We start from the raw sequence: 22,245 nt of genomic DNA on the forward strand, positions 1-22,245 counted from the left end.
TGGCTCAAAGGGTTCTTGCTTTTCACTTGGCCTCTGCTGACACTCGGATGGAGGGTGGGTACGTTACCATTGGGCAGTGCTTTGCGTTTTGATTCTCCAGTAGCCTTCTCCTGTCATATCCCTGTAGAAGGAGGGGTAGGGGTATGTCCTTACCATTGCGTGGGTATTGAATTCAGGGTCCCCACTTTTTTCCACGTACACTCTAGAGGGAGGAAGCCACGTTACTGCTCAGGGAGTATGAATGTCCTGTGTCCCCACTTGACCTTCTGTGATATCATGCTGTCTGTGGGTAGGAGTGGGGAATGGCTAAGGACTATGTCCTCCTTTTAGTTTTAGTCTTTGCAAAAGGTGTGTGGCTTGGGCTTTTATTTGTGCCATTTGGCTTAAATTGGTTTGTTGTTGTCTATGACTTTTTTTGTTTTGGTAGCTTGCCATTTTCCTTGCTTTTTTTTTTTTTTTGAGACGGAGTTTCGCTCTTGTTACCCAGGCTGGAGTGCAATGGCGCGATCTCGGCTCACTGCAACCTCCGCCTCCTGGGTTCAGGCAATTCTCCTGCCTCAGCCTCCTGAGTAGCTGGGATTACAGGCACGCGCCACTGTGCCCAGCTAATTTTTTGTATTAGTAGAGACAGGGTTTCACCATGTTGACCAGGATGGTCTCGATCTCTTGACCTCGTGATCCACCTGCCTCGGCCTCCCAAAGTGCTGGGATTACAGGCATGAGTTCCCTGCTTTTTTTGACTGGAGACAGCGGAAGTTACTTGGACTTTTATGTATGTGTGTGTCTGTTGGTGTTTCTGAGTTGTCTGCTTCTCTAGCAGCTTTTCTTGTATGTATGAGTCAGAAAGGAAACCTAGGGCATTCATCTTCTTTTGTTTCTTGGGACCTTCAGCCCTAGTTGGTCTTCCCTCTCTCATTTTGTTGTCTTCGTTTGTCTTGAGCATCACGGCCAAGGGTTTTTAAAGCTATATTTAGTGGAAATAATAGGGATAGTACATTTCCTGCATTTTGTCTGAAAGTGGAAGTCTGCATTCATTTTTGACTTTTTTTCCCCTGAACATAGAGTTCTCAGTTGATTATGTTTTCTTTCTTTAAGCATTTAAAAGATGTTGCATTGTTTCCTGTCTCGCATGGTTTCTAATGAGAAGTTAGGTGTGGTGTCAGTAGTATCATTATTCCCATGTATATAATAATGTTTTGATATTCTCTGGCTGCTTTCAGGATTTTCTCTTTATCTTTGGTTTTCAGCAGTCTGACTATGATGTGCCTAGGTGTGGTTTTCTTTGTATTCATCCTGCTTGGGGTTTGCTGAGCTTCTTGAAACTGTAAGTTGATATTTTCCAAATTTGTGAAAAGCTTGACCTTTATTTCTTATTCTTTTTCTGTCTCATTTCTCTCTCCTCTTCCTCTGTAACTCTAATTACATGAATGTTGTGTATTTGATATTATTCCATAGATTACTGAGGGTCTGTTCATTTTCTTCCCAGTATTTTTACTTTTAGTTCCTCAGAATAGATACACTATTTATTTTCACGGTGATGGACCATTTTTCTACCATAGCCAATCTCTTCTTAAGCCCATCCACTAAAATATTTATTTAAATTACTATCTTATTTGTTGTAGAATATTCTTTTCTTTTACGACGGTGTCTCGCTCTGTCACCCAGGCTGAAGTGCAATGGTGTGATCTCGGCTCACAGCCACCTCTACCTCCTGGGTTTAAGCGATTCTCATGCCTCAGCCTCTCAAGTAACTGGAACTAGAGGCACACACCACCACGCCAAGCTAATTTTTGTATTTTTAGTAGAAATGGGGTTCTGCCATGTTGATCAGGCTGCTCTCGAGGTCCTGGCCTTAGGTGATCCACCTTCCTCGGCTTCTCAGAGTGCTGGGTTTACAGGCTTGAGTCAGTGTACCTAGCATTGAAACTCTGTTTAAATACGTATTTTAGCCAATGATATACCCTTTTTTTCCAAGGGTAAAATGTCCTCCCATTCCAGCCAGTTTTTGGTTATTTACAATTAACTTCAGTTAGTTAGCTTTTACATTTTATTCATATTTGAGACATTTTAGGAAAGTTATTCTTCAGGAAAGTTATTCTGATATTAGCCCCTATGCTGTTACTCAATAAATAAATAAATATATTTATGTGTGAGAGTCATTGTTTTACTAAGGTATATTTTGCATACATTATAATTCACGCCTTCTAGGTGTATATTGAATGTGATTTGGTATATATGAACAGTCATGTAACTACCATCGTCAAGATACAGATTATGCCCTTGACCCATAAATTCTCTCATGACCCTTTGAGGTTACTGCCTTCTTACCACTCCAGCTCCTGGCAATCACCTATCTGTTGCTTTCCTATAGTTTTGCCTTTTCTAGACTAACATATGAATGGAACCATAGAGTATTGCATCTTTTCTGTCTGTCTTTTTTACTTAGCATAATGGTTTTGAGATTGGTTCATTCACTAGCTTACAGTTAAGTTTCTTTCAATTTTTGGCTAGTATATAAAGCTGTTGTGAGCATTTATGTAACATTCTTTGTGTGGATGTATCTTTTCATGTTTCTTGTGTAAATACCTAGGACTGGAATTTCTGACTTGCTGGAAAGATACGCTTAACTTTGGAAAACAGTTTCACAGTTTCTTAAAAAGTGTCTGTATACTTTTCCATTTCTAGAGATGAGAGTTCCATTTGCTCTACATTGTTGCCAGCACTGGATATTGTCACTGTTTCTAAATTTTAGCCATCTGGTTGGCATTTGGTGATACTTCATTGTGGGTTTGATTTTGCATTCCCTGATGAATAATTAAATCGAGCATATTTTTATGTTTTTATTTGCCGTTTATATATCTTTGGTGATATGTCTTAACATATTTTGTCTCTACCACCATTTTTTTCCAGTTGATCTGCTTGTCATCTTGAGTTATAAGAGTTTTTAATATTATTCACAGAAGGTCAGTTATTAGAGATCCATTTTGTAAATATTTTTACCTAGTGTGTGACTTGTTTCCATTTATTTAGAAATGTTTATTGAACAGCATAGGGTTTAGTTTTGATGATGTTTGTCATTTGTTAATTTTTGGGGATTTATAAAAAATTTGCTCATTATGCCTTATTAAAAAATCTTTGCCTGCCCCAGGGTTACCTGTAGGTTTAAAAAAATCCATTTATGGTTAAATTACATATATGATAAGATAATATGAGATAAGATTCATGTTTTTGTTTTCCATATGGATTATTTACCAGTTTCAGCATAATTCTAAAAGAATATTTATTGCTCTCTTGAATTATCTTGGCCCCTTGATCAAAAATTAATTGAATATGGAAAGGTGAGTCTATTTCTATATTTTCTCTTCTGTTCTTCTGACTTATTTGTCTCCCCTTATACCAAAATGAAACATGGAAAATATTTTTTTTCCAAAATCATGAGTTTATATTTATGTTTTCAATTTAATTCAGTAGCATAATTACATATCTTTAAAACAATTTTATAACTGTAGCCAAGCTATAATTGTATGTTTTCTTTTAATTTCATCTTTTGTATAAGTGAAAAGTCGTTAAGGGGAGAAAGATTATTGTTTTTCCTTCTTAAAAGTAATCAAAACTAAGTGTACTAGTTTTAAATAGTCAAAGCTAGTAGATCAATAATGAAATTTAATAGTATTGCTTTTGCTATCTTTTCTTGAGTTTACTAGTGATGTAAAAGATATTTAAGTTATTTTCCATGATTATGTAAATGGTCTTTTAATGCATAATTCAGCTGTTAACAGCATGTTAATTTGTGGCATTAATATTTTTACTGATAGTCCTTCTGTGATTTTTATTTTGGTAGTGGTTTTTTTCTGGTAAGTAGCATTTTGTCAGTTGCGGGGGGTGTACTGGAAATCTGTTTTATCACTTATTTTTCAAGACAAGTGGAAAACACAAACAGTTTGTTCACCAAAGTTACATTTCAAGGGTTCTATTCAACCAGAATCTAGATCACCTTATTAACTCAACTTGGGGATATATGTGCTAGATTTTTATATACATCTATTTGGAGAAACTTATTTTATCTGTGTAATGTTTGTAAGACCAGAAGTTCTTTTACTGTTCTTGAAATAAAACTTTTAAGAAGCTGAATATTCTTCTGTTAGTTTCAAATTTGGACTAAAATTACACCAAGGTTTTGGACTAAGCAAATATATCTGTTATTATGTTCTTAAAAGACATGATTTAAGTGTATCCAACTAACTTGAATCTTACTGTGTCTGTGTTTACTCCTACTCAAGTGAAAGCTTTAAAATTTTTTCCCACTTTCTGAACTGTCTTCTGTAATATGCAGTGTTTCATTATTAACTTTAAAGTTGTGTTAAACAAACATGATTAATATTTCAGTGTTAAAAAAACCTAATATCAAACTATAAATTTTATTGTTGTACACATGATGAACTTTTAGGAATAACTTATGTGGAAGTTATGTGTATGCCTTTTCTGCTTTTGGCTAAGGACAGATTATCTTGAAATTAGCTTTATGGTGCATTCATTTGTGTGGTTATTTCAGTTAATATCATTCCTTAATGTAATACAAGTTACTTCAGAAGAATACAAACTCTTAACCCACCATTGGAGAGATACCAGGTAGGATACTAACCTTGATACAGAATTACATGTGAGAAAGAAAAAGGAAAATATTTTCCATTAAAAGTTGAGTCTTTATCTAAAATTCTCTTAATTTTCTAAAAAACTTAATTTTTCTAGAAAATATATTGATGAATTATATATAATTCACTTTGCTGTATATATGCTATGTATATGTAGCCCATATATATATATAAACTAATTGAAGCTTATATATTATATATAGAAGCTAATACATATATACAGCTATATATATATATAGCTGTATAGAATATATATAGCTGTATATATACTATAGAAACTAATTGAAGCTAATATATATATAGAAGCCTATATATATATATATACAGCTATATATAATATAATTGAAGCTAATATGTATATAGAAGCTAATACATATATATACAGCTATATATATATAAATATAGAAACTAATTGAAGCTAATACATATATATAGCTGTATATATATGTATTAGCTTCTATATATATATATATTAGCTTCAGTTAGTTTCTATATTTTCTTCAGATTTAAGGCATTTTAGGAAAGTTATTCTTCAGGAAAGTTACTCTGATATTAGCTCCTATGCTGTTACCAAATACATAAATAAGCAAGCGAGAGTCATTGTTTTATTAAGGTATATTTTGCATACATTATAATTCACCCCTTCTAGGTATGTATTGAATGTGATTTGGTAAATATGAACAGCCTATATTATATATTTGCTATATATGTAGCAAAGTGAATAATAGAATACCCCAAATATTAGAACCTATATACTAAAATCACATCAGGAAGCAAATAATAGAGTCCCAGAGATATGCAGTATCATCACTAGTAACAACATAGGTGAGTCTTGCCTGTTTTTGTGCTTTGTATAATTGGCTTTGTACTTTGTATAGTTGGGCTACTAAGTACTGTTTTCTGTCATCTTTCACATATATATTTGTGAGATTAATCCAAATTGTTGCTTCCAATTATTATTTTTCTCATTGATGTATAGTATTCTATTGTTAAGAGAACCATAATTTATTTATTTTACTGTTGGGCATTTTGAGTGCTTTAAATTTGAGGTCATTATGAATTGTGTTTTGTGAATATTCCAGTACATTTCTTTTGGTTGGCACTGAGATGATCTTAGGGCTTCTGATCCCAACGTGACTACTTTCTTTTTTCTTTTTTTGTTTGTTTTTTGAGACAAGGTCCAGCTCTGTTGCCCATGCTGGAGTGCAATGGCACAATCTTGGCTCACTACAACTGCCACCTCCCAGGTTCAAGTGATTCTCCTGCCTCAGCTTCCCCAGTAGCTAGGATTACAGGTGTGCACCACAACCCCTGCTGATTTTTGTATTTTTTTTTTTTTTTTTTTTTTTTTAGTAGAGTTGGGGTTTTGCCATGTTGGCCAGGCAGAAGTCCTGGCCTCAAGTGATCTACCTGCCTTGGCCTCCCAAAGTGCTGGGATTACAGGCATGAGCCACTGTGCCTGGCCATACTATTTTCTTATAACCTACATAAAAGCTATTGTGTAAACAAGACAAAGCATTCAGTACATTTCCATAGTCGATTAATGGAATTTGTCTTTATTACTTGTATATAACTAATTATGAACTCCTTGTGTTCAATTCCTCTTTCATTTCCTGACTCTGTGGGCTTGAGTAAGGAATTTAACCTCTCTGTCTCTCATTTGTAAAATCAGAAATAGTGACATCTACCTAAAATGGTGGTGGTTAGATGGGAATAACGTAATTCCTTTTTTTTGAGATGGAGTCTTGCTGTCGCCCAGGTTGGAGTGCAGGGGCTCAGTATTGGCTCACTGCAACCTCTACCTCCTGGGTTCAAGTGATTCTCCTGCCTCAGCCTCCTGAGGCACTAGGATTACATGCACCTGCCACAAGGCCCAGCTAGTTTTTTTATTTTTAATAGAGATGGAGATTTACCATGTTGGCCAGGGTGATCTCAGACTCCTGACCTGAGGTGATACACCCGCCTCTGCCTTCCAAAGTGTTGGGATTACAGGTGTGATCCACTGTGCCTGCCCTAGATGAGAATAAAGTACTTGGCTTACTTGCTAGCAAATAATAATGCTTACTGCTTCTTGCATATTACCTATATTTTATTGGCTAACCTTATGCCTTCTTTAAATTATGAAATTCTATAAAGTATCCTTGTCTATTTAAAAATTATACTCAGTTTTATAACTTAGAAGCTTTATTTTTTATACCCAGGATACTAGATTTGTAATTCAAATTGGTGGTTATTTTTTGTCATTTGATTTTTTTTTTTCTGAAATGTGTGTTCTCACCACATAGAAGTTTTTACATTTTTATATAGTCAGATTTATTCATGTTTTTATTTATGGTTATGTTAAAGGTTATAGCTATTAGGGACCTTTTTATTTGAGGTTTCTAGTTTATGTATGTTGTTATAAATAGAGAAATTATTATTATTATTTTTTTGACCCAATAGGTAAGAGGGCTCTTTTGTGGACTCAGAAAGCTTGCCTGTCCTATTTTATTTTAGGAAAACCTCTGAGATTCTGCCTCCTCATTTCCAAGCTGGAATTTAAAATATTTATGTTTTTACTTCATAGTGTTAAGACATTGTGTAATGTAAGTATAGTATTTATAAAAAATCTTAAAAATGTTAATAGTGATTTGGCAGAGACCAAAGCATGGAGGGCCTTGAAATGCTGCTCTATTTATTGTCTGTTATTATATAACAGCTATGATAAACTTAATATCTTAAAACAGCACCCATTTACTTAGGTCAGAACTCTGGGCAGGCCCAACTGTGCTCTCTGTTTAAGGTTTCACAAGACTCAAATCAAGGTGTTACCTGGGTGGAGGCTCTGAGGGTGAATCCTCTTGTAGGTGCATTTAGGTGTGGGAGGAATTCAGTTCTGTGCAGTTGAAGGGCTGAGCTTGCCATTTTCTTACTGGCCATTGGCCTGGGTCACTCACAGCTTCTAGAGGCCACTTTTTGGTTTTTACTCCTGGCTATTTTTATCTTCAAAGACAGCAACAGTGTATTGAATTGTTCCCTTGCTGTGAATTCCCCTTTTGCTACCAGCTGGGGAAAACTCTGCTTTCAAAGGGTTGTTTGATTAGATTAGGTGAATCTCCCTTTTGATTGATTCAAAGTCAGTTGATTGGTGGCTTTAATCACATCTGCAGAATTCCTTTGCCATGTAATACATTAATAGCATTATCCCTGCTACGATATTTCATCATATTTATAGCCTCTGTATTAGGGTCAGAAATTTGGTGGGTTAGTGGTGTGTGGGCATTTTAGAATTCTGCCTACCACATGTTCTGTATTGAGGGGTTCCTTTAGAAAGATTACTTTGGCAGCAGTGAGGAGAATGGATCAGAAAGGAAAGATATGGGCAGGAGAAAAATCCCACTCTTAGCAGTCTCCATTTTGATTTTGTAATGTCATTTGATGTTATTTTTTAGCAGATGTTTCGATCAGAAATGTGTGTTTAATAGTATGCCAACTAGAATGATTAGCCTGGGCCAGAAAAAGAATTATGAATCAGTCCTTCAACTATTCATTACTTCAGATTAATTCATATACAGAATAATTTCATAGATTAGGTTTTATTTCAGTCAGCTATATTTCATTTTCTAAAGCAAATAGTTGTTTAAACATCTGAATCTCATTAATAACATTTTAATAAACACAGTATTAGGGTGAGTTTACTTCCTGAGATTGTGAATCTCATGAATTATATGTTGATTCTTATTGGCTTAATTTTTGAATCTTGCATTTTCATTCTTTGTTCTTACAGTTTTGCATGTTTCAAGCTATATATTTTCCTCTGAATACCACATTTGCCACATCTCAGAGATTTTTGATGTTTCTTAATCATTTCAAAATAGTACATGATTTTTCTTCCTCGTTAAAACTGTGCTGTTACATAGAAAGGCGTTTTAAGTTTCTCCAGTGGATAGATTTGGGAGTTTATCCTTATATTGTGAATTTCTGATTTTTATTGTATTAAGTTTAGGGACACATCTACTTTTACTGAATATAACCTAAAAAACACCTGCCTTTTAATATATGTGGACATTTCTTTATGATCATAAATGAGGTGAATTTTTTGGAAAATTCTATGTACAATTGAATAGAATAGGTTTTCTTTATTTTTGGAAAACAGAGATCTGTGTGTATTTTATGTGTAAGTCTGAATCAGACCTGATCATTGTTACTACTTATTTCATATCTACTTAATATCCTGATTTGAGAGCTATGTTAGAGTCTAATTTATGTATGTTATTTCTACTCAGCTTTACTTTTAAAATGTCAAATGTATTTATTAGGTGTATAAACTTTAATGACTATGGCTTTTGGAATTTACACTGTAACTTAAAACTTAGGTTAGTGTGAAATACTGTCTTTGACTTCTTCACTGCATTTTAGTTTGAATTCTATTTCTTTGCAATTATTGCTATACCTGCATTTTTTGGATAGCATTTGTTTGTGTTTTTCCCCCTTAAGTCTGTTTTTGAATTGTGTATGTCACTGTGTATTGTGCATATGTATGAGTATATATATAGTATCAGGCCACTCTTATGTTTCCATAAAGGAATATCTGTGGCTGGGTAATTGATAATGAAAAGAAGTTTAATTGGCCCACGATTCTGCAGATGGTTCAGGAATTGTGGTGCTGGCATCTGCTTCTAGTGAGGGCTTCAGGAAGTTTAAAATCATGGTGGAAGGAAAAAGGGGAGCAGGCGTCTCACATAGCAAGAACAGGAGCAAAGGAGAAGCGGGGAGGTGCCACACACTTTTAAACACAGATCTTGTGAGAACTCACTCATTATCATAAGGACAGGACCACGCCATGAGGGATTTGCCCTCCCGACCCAAACATCTCACGTAAGGCCCCACATTGGGGATTACATTTCAACATGAAATTTTGGTGGGGACAAATATCCAAAGTATTTTATTCATTTATATATGTGCACACACACACATATACATACATAAATAAAGTGTGTAGGTATAGTTATATATAAAATATGTGTATGTTGTAAGTGTATTTTGCATGTCTTGAAAGTTGGTATTTTTTTACTAGAGAATTTAACCTATTTACATTTGTTATCCGTAGACTTGAATGTTAGCTTAACAGGCATTAACATTGTGGTTTTAAATAATTTTTACAGACCTTGGGAAATAATGATTTTTTTTTTGTTTCTTTTTAATTCAGTATTGGTAATGAGAAGTGATGCCTAATTCTTCTTTCTTTATAAATGACCTGTTTTCTTTTTTATGCAGCTCCAAGAATTTTCCCTTTATCCTTGTTATCTCAAACTTTTGCCAGTGTTTCTGGGTCTGGGAAGGTTTTACCTGAAGCTGACATTCAGGGAGTTTAAGGAGGCATTGTTACAGATTAAGAGTGGGTATTTGTTTTGGAAATTCCTTAGACTCATTCTTAAAATTGGTACTATGAACTCTCATTGAGGGTTTTTTTTGTTGTTGTTGTTATTGTGTTCTTGGATTAGTATGGGAAAATATAACATTATAACATGTTACTTTTGTTTTCTTTCTCCCTCTCTTTTGTTTAATGATGAATAAAAGTAAAAAGATACTATCTAGGAATTTTCAATATTGATTCAAATAAACCATTTAGTTGCTATACCACTTAAGGGCTTTTTTTTTTTTTTTTTTTTTTTTTTTTAAAGACAGGGTCTCACTTTGTTGCCCAGGCTAGAGTGCATTAGCGTGATCACAGCTCACTGCAGCCTCAACCTCCTGGGCTCAAGCAGTTTTCCCACCCCAGGCTCTTGAATAGCTGGGAATATAGGCACATGCTACCATGCCTGACTAATTATTGTATTTTTTGTAGAGATGGGGTTTGACCATGTTGCCCAGACTGGTTTGGAACTCCTGAGCTCAAATGATCCACCTGCCTCAGCCTCCCAAAGTGCTGGGATTATAAGTGTGAGCCACCATGCCCAGCCAAGATCTGTTTACTTTATCAACCTCCTTCCAAAATGTTAATTAGCTTTGTAATTATTACTTATGTATTTTATATATATTACTATTATTTTAACTTGTTTGATTTCTTTTATGTGTAGTATATGAGAGTGTTGACATTAAGAGAAGTTCTCTGTGTAAATCTATTCTTTGATATTGTCTACAGTTTTACAAATACTTTTTATTTGGTTTAGGTAGATACATTCCAGACTATGTATATAGTAAACATTTTCTTTTAATGCTGATTGTTCTTCATTAGCTATGTAATTGTAACAGATGGCTTTGAAGCGTTCTCCTAAATGGAGTGTTTTATTTTCCTTCCTTTATTCACTAATATCTTTATATGATATTATAAATTAGTATGTTAGCTATATTCCAGTACTTTTCTTAGTAGTTTAGCTAATGTCATATAATATTTTTCATTGCAACTGTGATTAAGAGAACGTAGTGGTGTTTCTAAAATGACAAAGACATTGAGAAGATGATCAATTTAAATTATTTTTATTATTATATACTTACCTCTCGTTATATTTTATCTGCCAAAATTATTTTCAGTGCAGAAGGCTTCTGCAAAACTTGCCATATGGTATCAAAATAAGCAATTTCAGATTTTAACAATTTAGCAGGAATTATTTTGTTATGTTAATTAGTTGTTATAAACAATTTTCAACAGATTGATTATACTTTTTCTCTCGATGTTTACTTGGCCTTCCCATTCGGACATTTAGACTACCAAAGTGTTGTATTTGTAGTTAATTCTGGGTTCTGTTAGTGCACTAAACATATTTAGATACCTTGGGAGTTATAATATAAAAAATTAGCTGTTTTGTAAAAGCTGGTTATTACACTTTGTCAATGAAAACAAATATTTTTTTCTGTGTTTCTAATGCATTAATACCCTTGAGTGCCAAAATAGAACTGAAATGTATGTTATTCTGTAGAGTTATAAATATTATATAAAATTAAAGTGTCACAACTGTAATTAGTGTTTATGAGTTATTTAGAAGCTATAGTGGTCTGTTGCCTTGCACTCAAAATGTGTGGAAGACACTCCAGGAATCACTTAGCTTTCTTTTTTCTTTTTTAATTTTTACATCTTTTTCTTCTTTCTGATTCAGCCCTCAAGGGTCACTTAACTTTTTTATGTCGATTCAATGCAGTGGACTGATGACAGTGAGGAAGAGTTTGATAGTATGTGATACACAGATTTACACATAAAATATTGAAAACAATTATAATTTTAACTATTGTAGTCTCTGATTAATTAGCAGAATATAGAGTCAGTGTATTAACATGTGAAGATACCCACAGTAATGTTAGCAGGGTCTAACTGTCTCTGTTACATGAGGCTCCAGTTATTTCAGCTAAGCTGTTTATGAGCCACACTTACAAAGAAGATCACCAAAGGTTAAGTCTGGTGTATATAAATAGGAACACCTATTTATTAGGGCCTATGTCAAGCAGCATTTTTGGTGCTATAGATACAAAGATAGTATGTTTCCTTTGTTGAAGGATCTTGGACTAATATGATAAAAAGACAATTATCACGTAATGGCATAGGCATGTAATGGTGTAAACCAAATTATATGTTAGATAGGCATTTCCCACAGAGAGATTTCATGTTGTATGGTACAGGGCCCATCAAAGAAAATGGTGCTCAAAGTGGACTTGGGAAAATGAAGAAGAATTTATGAATTATTCTGAGGGAAAACTGAATAAGTAAATGCAGCATTTTAGATAATTTGTATGGACTTTTTAGTGTTCACTTGTCCTAGACTGCCCCTGTTGTTTGGGACTTACTTCTGTGCTTTTTACCACTTACAAGATAATGGAGGTAGGTTGAAAAGGGAAAGATACCAGATGACTCCTCCCCACCCCACACCCCTGCCCTCCGCCATTTCCATCTTTTGTTAAGAAATTTGAAACTGCTGGGCACGGTGGCTCACGCAGGTAATCCCAGCACTTTGGGAGGCCGAAGCTGGTAGATCACCTGAGATTGGTAGTTTGAGTCAGCCTGACCAATGTGGAGAAACCCTGTCTCTACTAAAAAGCAAAATTAGCTGGGAGTGGTGGTGCATGCCTGTAATCCCAGCTACTCGGGAGGGTGAGGCAGGAGAATCACTTGAACCCAGGAGGCGGAGGTTGCAGTGAGCCTTGTCATTGCACTCCAGACTGGGCAACAAGAGTGAAACTCTGTCTCAACAACACAAACAAACAAATTTGAAACTGATTACTACAGTGAAGTATGTAGTGTTTTTTTTTTTTCATCTTTAACCATTTGTGTCCCCATTACCTTATAATCGATGAGTTTATTTTGTCTTTATGCAGGGTAAAAAAAAAGTAGTAGGCCTTATAAAATATATTCCTATTGCTGGTTTTGGTGGGATTTAAAAACTTTATAATAACCCTCAATATAGAAACTTGCCCCTTTAATCATACTACTATTTGCTTTTTTTAAAAAAATCTTTAAGTTTTGTTTCAAAAATGCTTCAAACACTTTTTTGAAAATATAAGTAGGAAGAAGTGAAATTCTGACTTTCTAATTTGAATGGAAGGATGAGTTGGTAGCACACAAAGCACTAAATTGAGTACTGTAGATTTTATCTTTAACTAATCCTTTGTTTACTATTTTGCAGGTTTAATTTGTTTTACTTGTGGTGTACAAAGACTTTTTTATACCTTCCCAGCCTTATATTTGAATATTCCTTTTCAAGGTTTTATAAAGAGATTTCTCTCCTTTATTCCTTTCAGCGATGTGCATTTTGTAAGCACCTTGGAGCCACTATCAAATGCTGTGAAGAGAAATGTACCCAGATGTATCATTATCCTTGTGCTGCTGGAGCCGGCACTTTTCAGGATTTCAGTCACATCTTCCTTCTTTGTCCAGAACACATTGACCAAGCACCTGAAAGATGTAAGTTTACTATGGATAGATTTTTAAATTTCAAGCAGTATATTTACTGAAAATAACAAATGTCATAAATTATCTGAATCTGAGGGATCTTTGCCAGAGGTCCTTGGGGAGGGAAATGTTATCAACAATTTCATTGAAGTTAAATCTAAAAAGTTATTTCCTCAGAAAAATCAAATAAAGTTTGCATTTTTTTATTCTTAAAACATTTTAAAAATCACTGTAGAAAGATATAAATACTGACTGTACAGTATTTCTAATTTATACCATAAGATAATTTATTAAAAAGTTAATTAGTCTTCAACATCTTTTACACTACAAAGCCACCCAGTTGGAGAATTAGAAGACAGTTCACTCAGGTGTTATTTCAGGATTTACATTAATAGGAACACCAAACACTTCTGAAATTCTTAGAAATTATGTTACCCACTGATAGGTATGATAGACATCTCTCCTAGCACCTTTTCATGATTCATCTATCTTGGTCATCTGTAATCTGTAGTTGTGCTTTTTTTCTTTCTTTTCCAAATAGTATTTTATAATTCAGTGAAAATGTTTAAATGTTTGAAATTTACGTTATACAACAAATTGTAACTCTACTGTTGTATCATTAAATAGAGATCTTTACTTTTTCTTACTATGTGTTTTCCCATTGAGCATGTATGTTTTGGGACCTTTTTTCCCCTAGTCTATTGAATTTCCAATATCATTATGAAATCACCATGATATTTTATTCAATCTTTTTTTTATGTCATCTCTTAGTTATCTAATGTTAGCTTTTATCTTTTCCTTAAGAGTGTTGATAAAAGCAATTTTTCTATCTTTTCCAGGTCTGTGAAACATAAATATAGCTACCCAGGCTTAAACTAATATTAAATACAGTTAGTCTATATGATCATTACCCTTTATCTTTGTTGAGTGCCATGATTTCATTTTCAGTTGTAATTATTTTGGGTCCACAATGTAATCATATTGCCCTTAGTAACCTAGTGTACAAATTATAGATAAGGCAAACTAAAATTTTAAATTATATTTAGGCTAATTAAGGGATTTAAAGTTTGTAAAATGCTTTGGATTACACATTCTTAAATCTGGAAGAGAAGAACTTTCATTTACAGCAACTGTTATGGCCACTATTTATGTACTGAGTTACTTCTGCAAGTGCATAAACTGTCAGTTATCAGAGTGGATTATATTCTGGGTGGTATAATAAATACACTTTGTTATCTGAATAAAACAATTTTGTGTGTATGTAAGAATCTGAATTTTATTCAGCCTTTTGTAGTTAGTCATGCTTTAGACGTCAGTAAGCAACATGCAAACTTTTATAAGAATATTGTTCTAATGTTAGAACATTTTATTACTTAATAGTAGTGCTACTTTCTACTGACAACTGTGTTCTAATAACGTATGCCTTCAGTTATATGTTAGCAATCATAAATCAGTTTGTAAAATAAACTGTAAATACTGAGGTGAGATCATTTGCTGTCATTGATTATGCATATATGTCAGGTTTATGGCAACATAAAGCTAAAAGATATATTAAAATTATGAGTCCTCTGCCTTTTTCCAAAATAGGAGACTCATAAAAATACATGAGCAATAGGATAAAACTAAAAATAAGTAAGGAAATTTGGCAATGGAAAATTTAGATAGGATAAATAGGAAAAAACCCCCCAAAAAGATACAATTCTAGACATAACCACAAATTTGGCCCCATACTTTTTCAGCAGCCAATACAAAGAAGGAAATATGAACACTTAATCTGATCTTATTATATATAATAAGATGTCACTTGATATAATGATAAAATAACAAGATGTCACTTGACATAATGCAGTGAAAAATTGTCTTAAAGTAGTCACCTTGCAGTAGAAAAAAATACCAGTTCCATAGGGCTGTATCTTATAACAGCCTTCAAACTAAGTTAGTGGTGTGAAATCAAGGCCCAAATGACTAAATTCTTTTCCTTGGGGATTTCCTTTTTTTAAGATGGAGTGTTGCACTGCTGCCCAGGCTGGAGTGTAATGACTCGATCTTGGCTCACTGCAGTCTTCACCTCCCAGGTTCATGCAACTCTCCTGCATCAGCCTCCTGGGTAGCTGAGATTACAGGCGCACACTGCCATACCCGGCTAATTTTTTGTATTTTTAGTAGAGATGGGGTTTCACTATGTTGGTCAGACTGCTCTTGAACTCTTGACCTCGTGATCCACCCTCCTTGGCCCCCCAAAGTGCTGGGATTACAGCCATCGCCCCCACCCTCCTTGGGGATCTTAAACAGTACACTCTAACTACACAGCTTTCTAACCCATCTCTGTTAAGATGATCATAATCTTGGATTAAGTTCCAAGGATATAATTTAGAGAATATTACATATAAGATGTTTTGTCACCATCATGATGACATCTTTTTTTTTTTTTTTGAGACGGAGTCTTGCTCTGTCACCCAGCCTGTAGTACAGTGGCATGATCTTGGCTGACGGCATCCTCCGCTGCCCGGGTTCAAGTGATTCCCCTGCCTCAGCCTCATGAGTAGCTGGGACTACAGGCGAGTGCTACCACAGCTGGCTAATTTTTTTGTATTTTAGTAGAGATGAGGTTTCACTGTGTTGGCCAGGATAGTCTTGATCTCCTGAGCTCGTGATCCACCCGCCCCGGCCTCCCAAAGTGCTGGGATCACAGGCGTGAGCCACTGCGCCCGCCCTATGACATCTTTTATAAATATTTCTACCTATCCTAATTGTGTGTCATGGCACAAGTACTTTTTATGCTTTTTTGATGTTGTCTTAAATCATAGGGTTATTAAGAGAGTTAAATGAAAACAATGAATGGAAATCACTTAACATTGTGCCTTATATTTGTTAATTGCTTGTAAAAAGGTAATTGTTTCAGCTTCTATCTAAGGCTCAAGTTATGAGAATAATAATACATATTGAGTATATATATTTTCTGTTGCTGCCTCAGGGCAGAGCAATAGCTGTGATAGTTGACTGAGTTAAGAGTAAGGTTGACATCTTTTTATAAAAGTTGAGAAATTTAACAAAAACACAGATCTCATTATAAAGAAATTCACTAAAGAGAGTATTTGTCAAGAAGGCCAAGATTTTCATCAGGAAACACTTTTAGGGTGCTGTGTCATAGGTAGATGGCTGGTTATTGCTGCAACATTATTTTCATGATGACACAAGGATACATTAACCTTGTCTGGAAATTTTACACTAAAAATCCATCTAGGAGATACAACCAGATACACTTCCTGAATAGGAAAGCTGAATGGCAAGAAACCAATTATTCATGCAAGATAAGAGGAAAGAACATTCCAGGGAGAGGGAACAGACCACTACCCAGACCTTGAGGAATGGACTTGGCATGATTTACGAACAGACAGCATGTCATTGTACTTGGAACATAGTAGCCTACTAGGTGGGTAGTAGAGACATCTTAAGGTGTACAAAGGCTAGATCATGTAGGCTTTGTAAGCAAGGAAAGGAGTTTAAGTTTTATTCAGTCTGCAATAAGAAATCTTTGCAGGGTTTAAATGTGGAAATGCTGCATATCTTAATTCACCTCCTGTTCCTCAGTGTATTTACTCATGATTTAGCTTTAACTCTTTTTACTTCACTTAAACTTTAACTCCAGTCTCTTTTCTTTGGTTATTTTTGTATTTCTTGACATTGAGTCCTGCTACTTTTCTTTTATTCTAAATTCTGTCAGTCCTCTGACTTTTCTTACCTACCTGCCAATGATAAGGTCTAGCCTCTTTGGATGACATCCATGATAAATTTTTTCTTTCCAAAGATTCCTTTTGATAGGCAAATCACCCAGCCCAGTGTCCTGCCAGTATTAAAAACTGGCAGATGATTGGGTGTTATAATGTTAATGGAAATTAGAAAGCAGTGCTGATTTGGTCCTTCTTAAATTGACACTCTATGACAGCTATTTGACTTTTGTTGCTCTTCGCCAATGCTTTTATTCTTATGTGTTGTCTGGACTTTGTTAAGCAATAGTTTCTCCAAGTTTAAGGATCTATGGTAAGCTCTGTTGTCATTTAAGCTCAATGTTTTTTGTCTTTTCCTTTATCTCTTCTCTTTTTACAGCTGTCTCTTAGGAAATGACCTTCTCCAGAGATGACTATTTTGTTTCCTTTGACTTTTCTCCTGCCATAAGAACCTTGTTCCCCCTACTTCATTTAGTTTCTTCATTGTATACCACTGTTGGCCATTTCATGTATACTTTTGTGTATACTCAAGATACACATCACCTTAACTGATCAGTAGTAAAGTTTGCTGAGGAGTCAATTTGATCAGTAGTTGAAAGTGTGATCTTAGAAGCCAAATCGATTTGGCTTTGAATTTTACTCCTGTCCTCTCAAATTATCTTTAGTTATAGCCTGTCTTTTTGCTATTCCAACTGTTTAAAGAAAAAATTTCTTAGTTGATTATTGCTTCAAACTTAATGTCTCTGGCTTACAGATATTATGTGTGTCTAAATATACATATACTTACTTGTTTCTGACATGACACCAAAGCTATCCAGTAGTGTGGATAATCTTTGTATACATGACTTCCAAAAGGTTGTTTCAGTATTCCCACACATCTTCTCCCTGACTGGGAAGGTTGGAACCAACCTCATTTCTTTGTGTAGTACTTTAAAAAATTATTGTTTTTTACATAAGGCATATTAAGTGTTTTTGCACCAAATGTATTACATGGATGTTTTCCTTTGACTAATTTATTACCATAGTAATCAAATAACACAGCAAGGTTGTCAGTAAAGAACTGGTGGAAATCATCACAGTTTAAAAAGTGATTTTTGTGACAGTGACAGAGTTGTCTTGTTGTAGAGTGGGCTTTGTTGTATAAAACAGTGCTGTGTGGTATACATATGTGAGCGACATAAGTAATTTTAATTTTTCTAGTAGGTATGTTAAAAAGTTAAAGGAAACATTTGGGAATAATTGTAATAAATTTCATTTAATTCAGTATTTCCAAAATATTAATATTTCAAATTTTGAGATACTTGACTTTTTTCCTTTATGAAGATTTTGGAATCTAGTGTGCAGTTTATGTTTACTGCACACCTCAATTTGAACTAATCACATTTCACTTGTTGAAACCACATGTGGCTAGTAGCTACCATGGCAAGTTGAAGCATCAGGGGAGCAAACTCTAGGAAGTTTCACAGAAGCATTCCTAGGAAAGTATAATAGAGAAATGAATTGATATCTGATAATTAGTTTCCGATAGTTAGTTGAGTATTTCCCCCAATTTTTAAAAGTTTTAAGATAAGCAAAAAGCCGAGATTACTCTTTAAAATGTACATATTTTGAAAGATAAATACTGGCATACTCTTAATATTGAGAGACATAATTTATCCCAATTGTGTCCTTTCTATCAAAAATGACCTAATTTATGATGCTTCCATTTTAGATTGATTTAAATGCCTGTCACTTAAAGAGACATTCAAAGGTGATTTTAGCAGTAAGTCCTGCATTTAAAGTATGTTCAATAAGATTTGATTCATGTTAGGCAGTTGGGGATACAAAGTTAAAAAGGTTAAGGTTCCTGTCCTTCAAGGGTTTGCAGAGTTGTGCTGTAATCAATTGATTATGTAACGGAAGTTTCTTCTAAGCATATGGGAAAAAGGAATATTCAACAACTGAATGGGTATTTGGGTGTGGTAATAGGTATTCAGGAAATATGTGCAGAGTCTTTTTTTGAGATGGAGTCTCACTCTGTCGCCCAGGCTGGAGTGCAGTGGTGCACTCTCACTTACTGCAGCCTCCACCTCCTGGGTTCAAGTGATTCTCTTGCCTCAGCCTACTGAGTAGCTGGGACTACAGGCATGTGCTACCACGCCTGGCTAAGTTTTGTATTTTTAGTAGAGATGGTGTTTCACCGTGTTGGTCAGGCTAGTCTCGAACTCCTGACCTCGTGATCCACCTGCCTCAGCCTCCCAAAGGGCTGGGATTACAGGCATGAGCCACCATGCCTGGCCATGAGCAGAATTTTGAAGGCTGGGAGCACAACAAAGACACAAAATTTCAAGCAGAGGGAACAGGATGTGTAAAAGCACACAGACATAAGCAATGTGTTATGTGAGATGCATGGCAGACGATCACCATGACCATGAAATAGTGAGTGGTTCTGAGATTCAGTGGGAAAGGGAGATAAGGGCCTTTTTGCCTCATACTTGAAAATTCTGATTTTCTTTTAGGTGAAAAATGAGATATTGGTGGAGTTTTAATTTACACAGAGGTTAACAATTAGATATATATATCTTTGAAAGATTGTTCTGGATGTGTAGAAAATGACTTAGAGAGGATGTCAGAACTGTAAGTAGGGATGATTTGATGCAGAAGATACTTTTTAGTGAGACAGAATATTAGGTTGTTGCAAAGGTAATTGTGGTCTTTGCCATTAAAAGTGCAATAACTGCAAAAATTGCAATTACTTTTGCACCAACCTGATATGGTAGACTAAACTATAAAAATAGAAGGAAGAATTATGTATAGGAAGTTTAATAAATAAGAATTGTTATCTGGTTGGATGTGTTGGGTCAGGGCTGAGAGTCAACAGTGATACTAAGGTTTCCGCCTTTATCCATTCTTGAGAAAAATGTATGTTTTGGTTTTTTAAACAAGTTTCACTTTAGAGTAGTTGAGTTTGAGTGTTTTTAGAACATCTGGCTTTGAGATCCAGTAAGACTTGAAAAATAAAGGTTTGGGCTTATGAAAGAAACCTAAGGCTAATACAGATTTGAGAATCATGGTGGTATTTTATGGCATGACAGTTGATGTGATCGCAAAGGCAAACTATAGGGGTTAGGAAAGAAGGAAAAGGATGAAATCCTAAGAAACTCCAGCATTAAGAAAGATTGTATAGGTAACAAAAGCCAGCAAAGGAGGATGAGATGAAAGTATGGGAAACCTAAGGAGAAAATAGGAGGGAGTTGCCATGATGGAAACCTAAGGAAAGGGACGTTTTAATGTGGGAGTGGCAAGAAATGCAAATGCTGCAAAGTGCAAAAAAGTCAAGGACTAAAACGTAACCATCGGGTTTCCTGTGGGCATCAGCAGCTTCACTAAAGTAGTTTCAGATGAGTAGCAGCTGCTAAGCTAGCCTTTGTGAAGTATGTTAGCGGTCCAGCCAGCAGCCCACATTTTGAAGCCTGTTTTTGTACTGCTCAGAAGCAAGGAATTATTTTTACATTTTTAAAGGAGTGTAAGTGAAAACAAAAAGTCCATATGACTTTTTGTCAGAGACTGCTATGGTTCACAAAGCCTAAATTATTTACTATCTTGACCTTTTCGGAAAAAGTTTATAGACTCCTGGTACAAATAAAAGAAATATATTTTTACTCTGTTTCAAGTGGCTTAACTGGAAAAGAAAGAACATATGAGTCAGAGAGGGATGGATAGGATTGACCAAACCTTCAAAAAATGGAGAAAAGGCTGGGTGCTCACACCCGTGATCCTAGCACTTTGGGAGGCTGAGGCAGGAGGATTGCTTGAACTCAGGAGTTTGAGACCAGCCTGGGCAATGTGGCAAACCTCGTCTCTACTAAAATATAAAAATCAGATAGGCATGGCGGCACACCCCTGTAATCCCGGCTACTCAGGAGGCTGAGGCATGAGAATCACTTGAATCCGAGAGGTGGAGGTTGTAGTAAGCTGAGATTGCACCACTGCACTTGAGCCTGGATGACAGAGTGAAACTCTGTCTCAAAAAAAAAAAAAAAAAGAAAAAGAAAAAAGTGATTCATATGCTTTGTGATACTTCTTAAATACAGGCATATTTATACATATATATATTATCTAAGGTTGGTATGATATGGTTGACTAGAAACGAAAGAACATGAGTCAGAAGAATAGATAGGAATGATCAAACCCTTAAGAATTGAAAAGATTCATGTACTTTGTGATACTAGTTATATACAAGCATATTTTTAATATATTATCTAAGATTGATACGATGTTAGAATACATTATTTTCCTTCTTATTTTGTAATATGCATGAGTTTATGTATTTGGCAGGGCAATTTATCCTTACATGTATTTTCTGTTTTATAGGGTAAAAGAACTCTTAGTACATTTTCTTTTAATCCACATTTAGGGATGGATGATGTCCATAATTATGTGGATTTTAATGCTTTTACAACTAGAAATTAATATAGATGAATATAGAATTAGTATATTAAGTAATGTGTTTGTGTATGAATATGTAGCTTCTGTCTTTAATGTTCTTCCACATAAGACATTTTCTAGTAATTTAAAAAAAACCCTTATTTGATTTGAATAGTCTGTATATGCTTAAGAAGCACCTTAATCTAATTGATATTAACATTTCTTAATTTTGTCTCCTGAGTTACCTGATTTTGTAATTTCAAAATATATTTAATGTCCAAAGAAAATGTTTATGTTACACTGCAAAGCGTCTCTCAGTTGATATTTTCCTTGTTTGGTTCTTTCCTGTAAGCATATATTGAGCATTAACTAGATGTCTGGCATTATCATTGGCATTAGTAATAGAAAATTAAAGAAGAACTGCTTATGATAGATATAGCTGCAAATAATTGCAAAACTATACAATTAAATTTAATGTGGTTACATTTAGATTAAATATCCTACAGTGTTTTTATTGATACCTTTTTCTGATTAGATGACAGTTCAATATGAGTAACTTCAAATGTCTGAAAGGTTTACCATGCAAATCCTTTCAAGT

General features: G+C 34.7%; 1 protein-coding gene across 15 annotated transcripts in view; it reads left to right on the forward strand.

Annotated features, from left to right (window-relative positions):
• The window catches only part of KMT2C (lysine methyltransferase 2C), a 303,740-nt gene that overhangs the window by 147,057 nt on the left and 134,438 nt on the right, over window positions 1-22,245 (forward strand). For all 15 annotated transcript variants that reach the window (XR_001105806.2, XM_021665230.2, XM_021665228.2 and 12 more), the window contains exon 7: window positions 13,362-13,524. Coding sequence is in view for 14 of the 15 variants with exons in the window: in XM_021665230.2 (XP_021520905.2) it covers window positions 13,362-13,524 (163 nt within the window). In the remaining variant the exon portion in view is untranslated. The remainder of the gene's footprint in view (window positions 1-13,361; window positions 13,525-22,245) is intronic.

This window comes from Aotus nancymaae, unplaced genomic scaffold (genome assembly GCF_030222135.1).
Source record: "Aotus nancymaae isolate 86718 unplaced genomic scaffold, 86718_ANA_hifiasm-v0.15.2.pri h1tg000002l, whole genome shotgun sequence".
Classification (NCBI taxonomy): Eukaryota; Metazoa; Chordata; class Mammalia; order Primates; family Aotidae; genus Aotus; species Aotus nancymaae.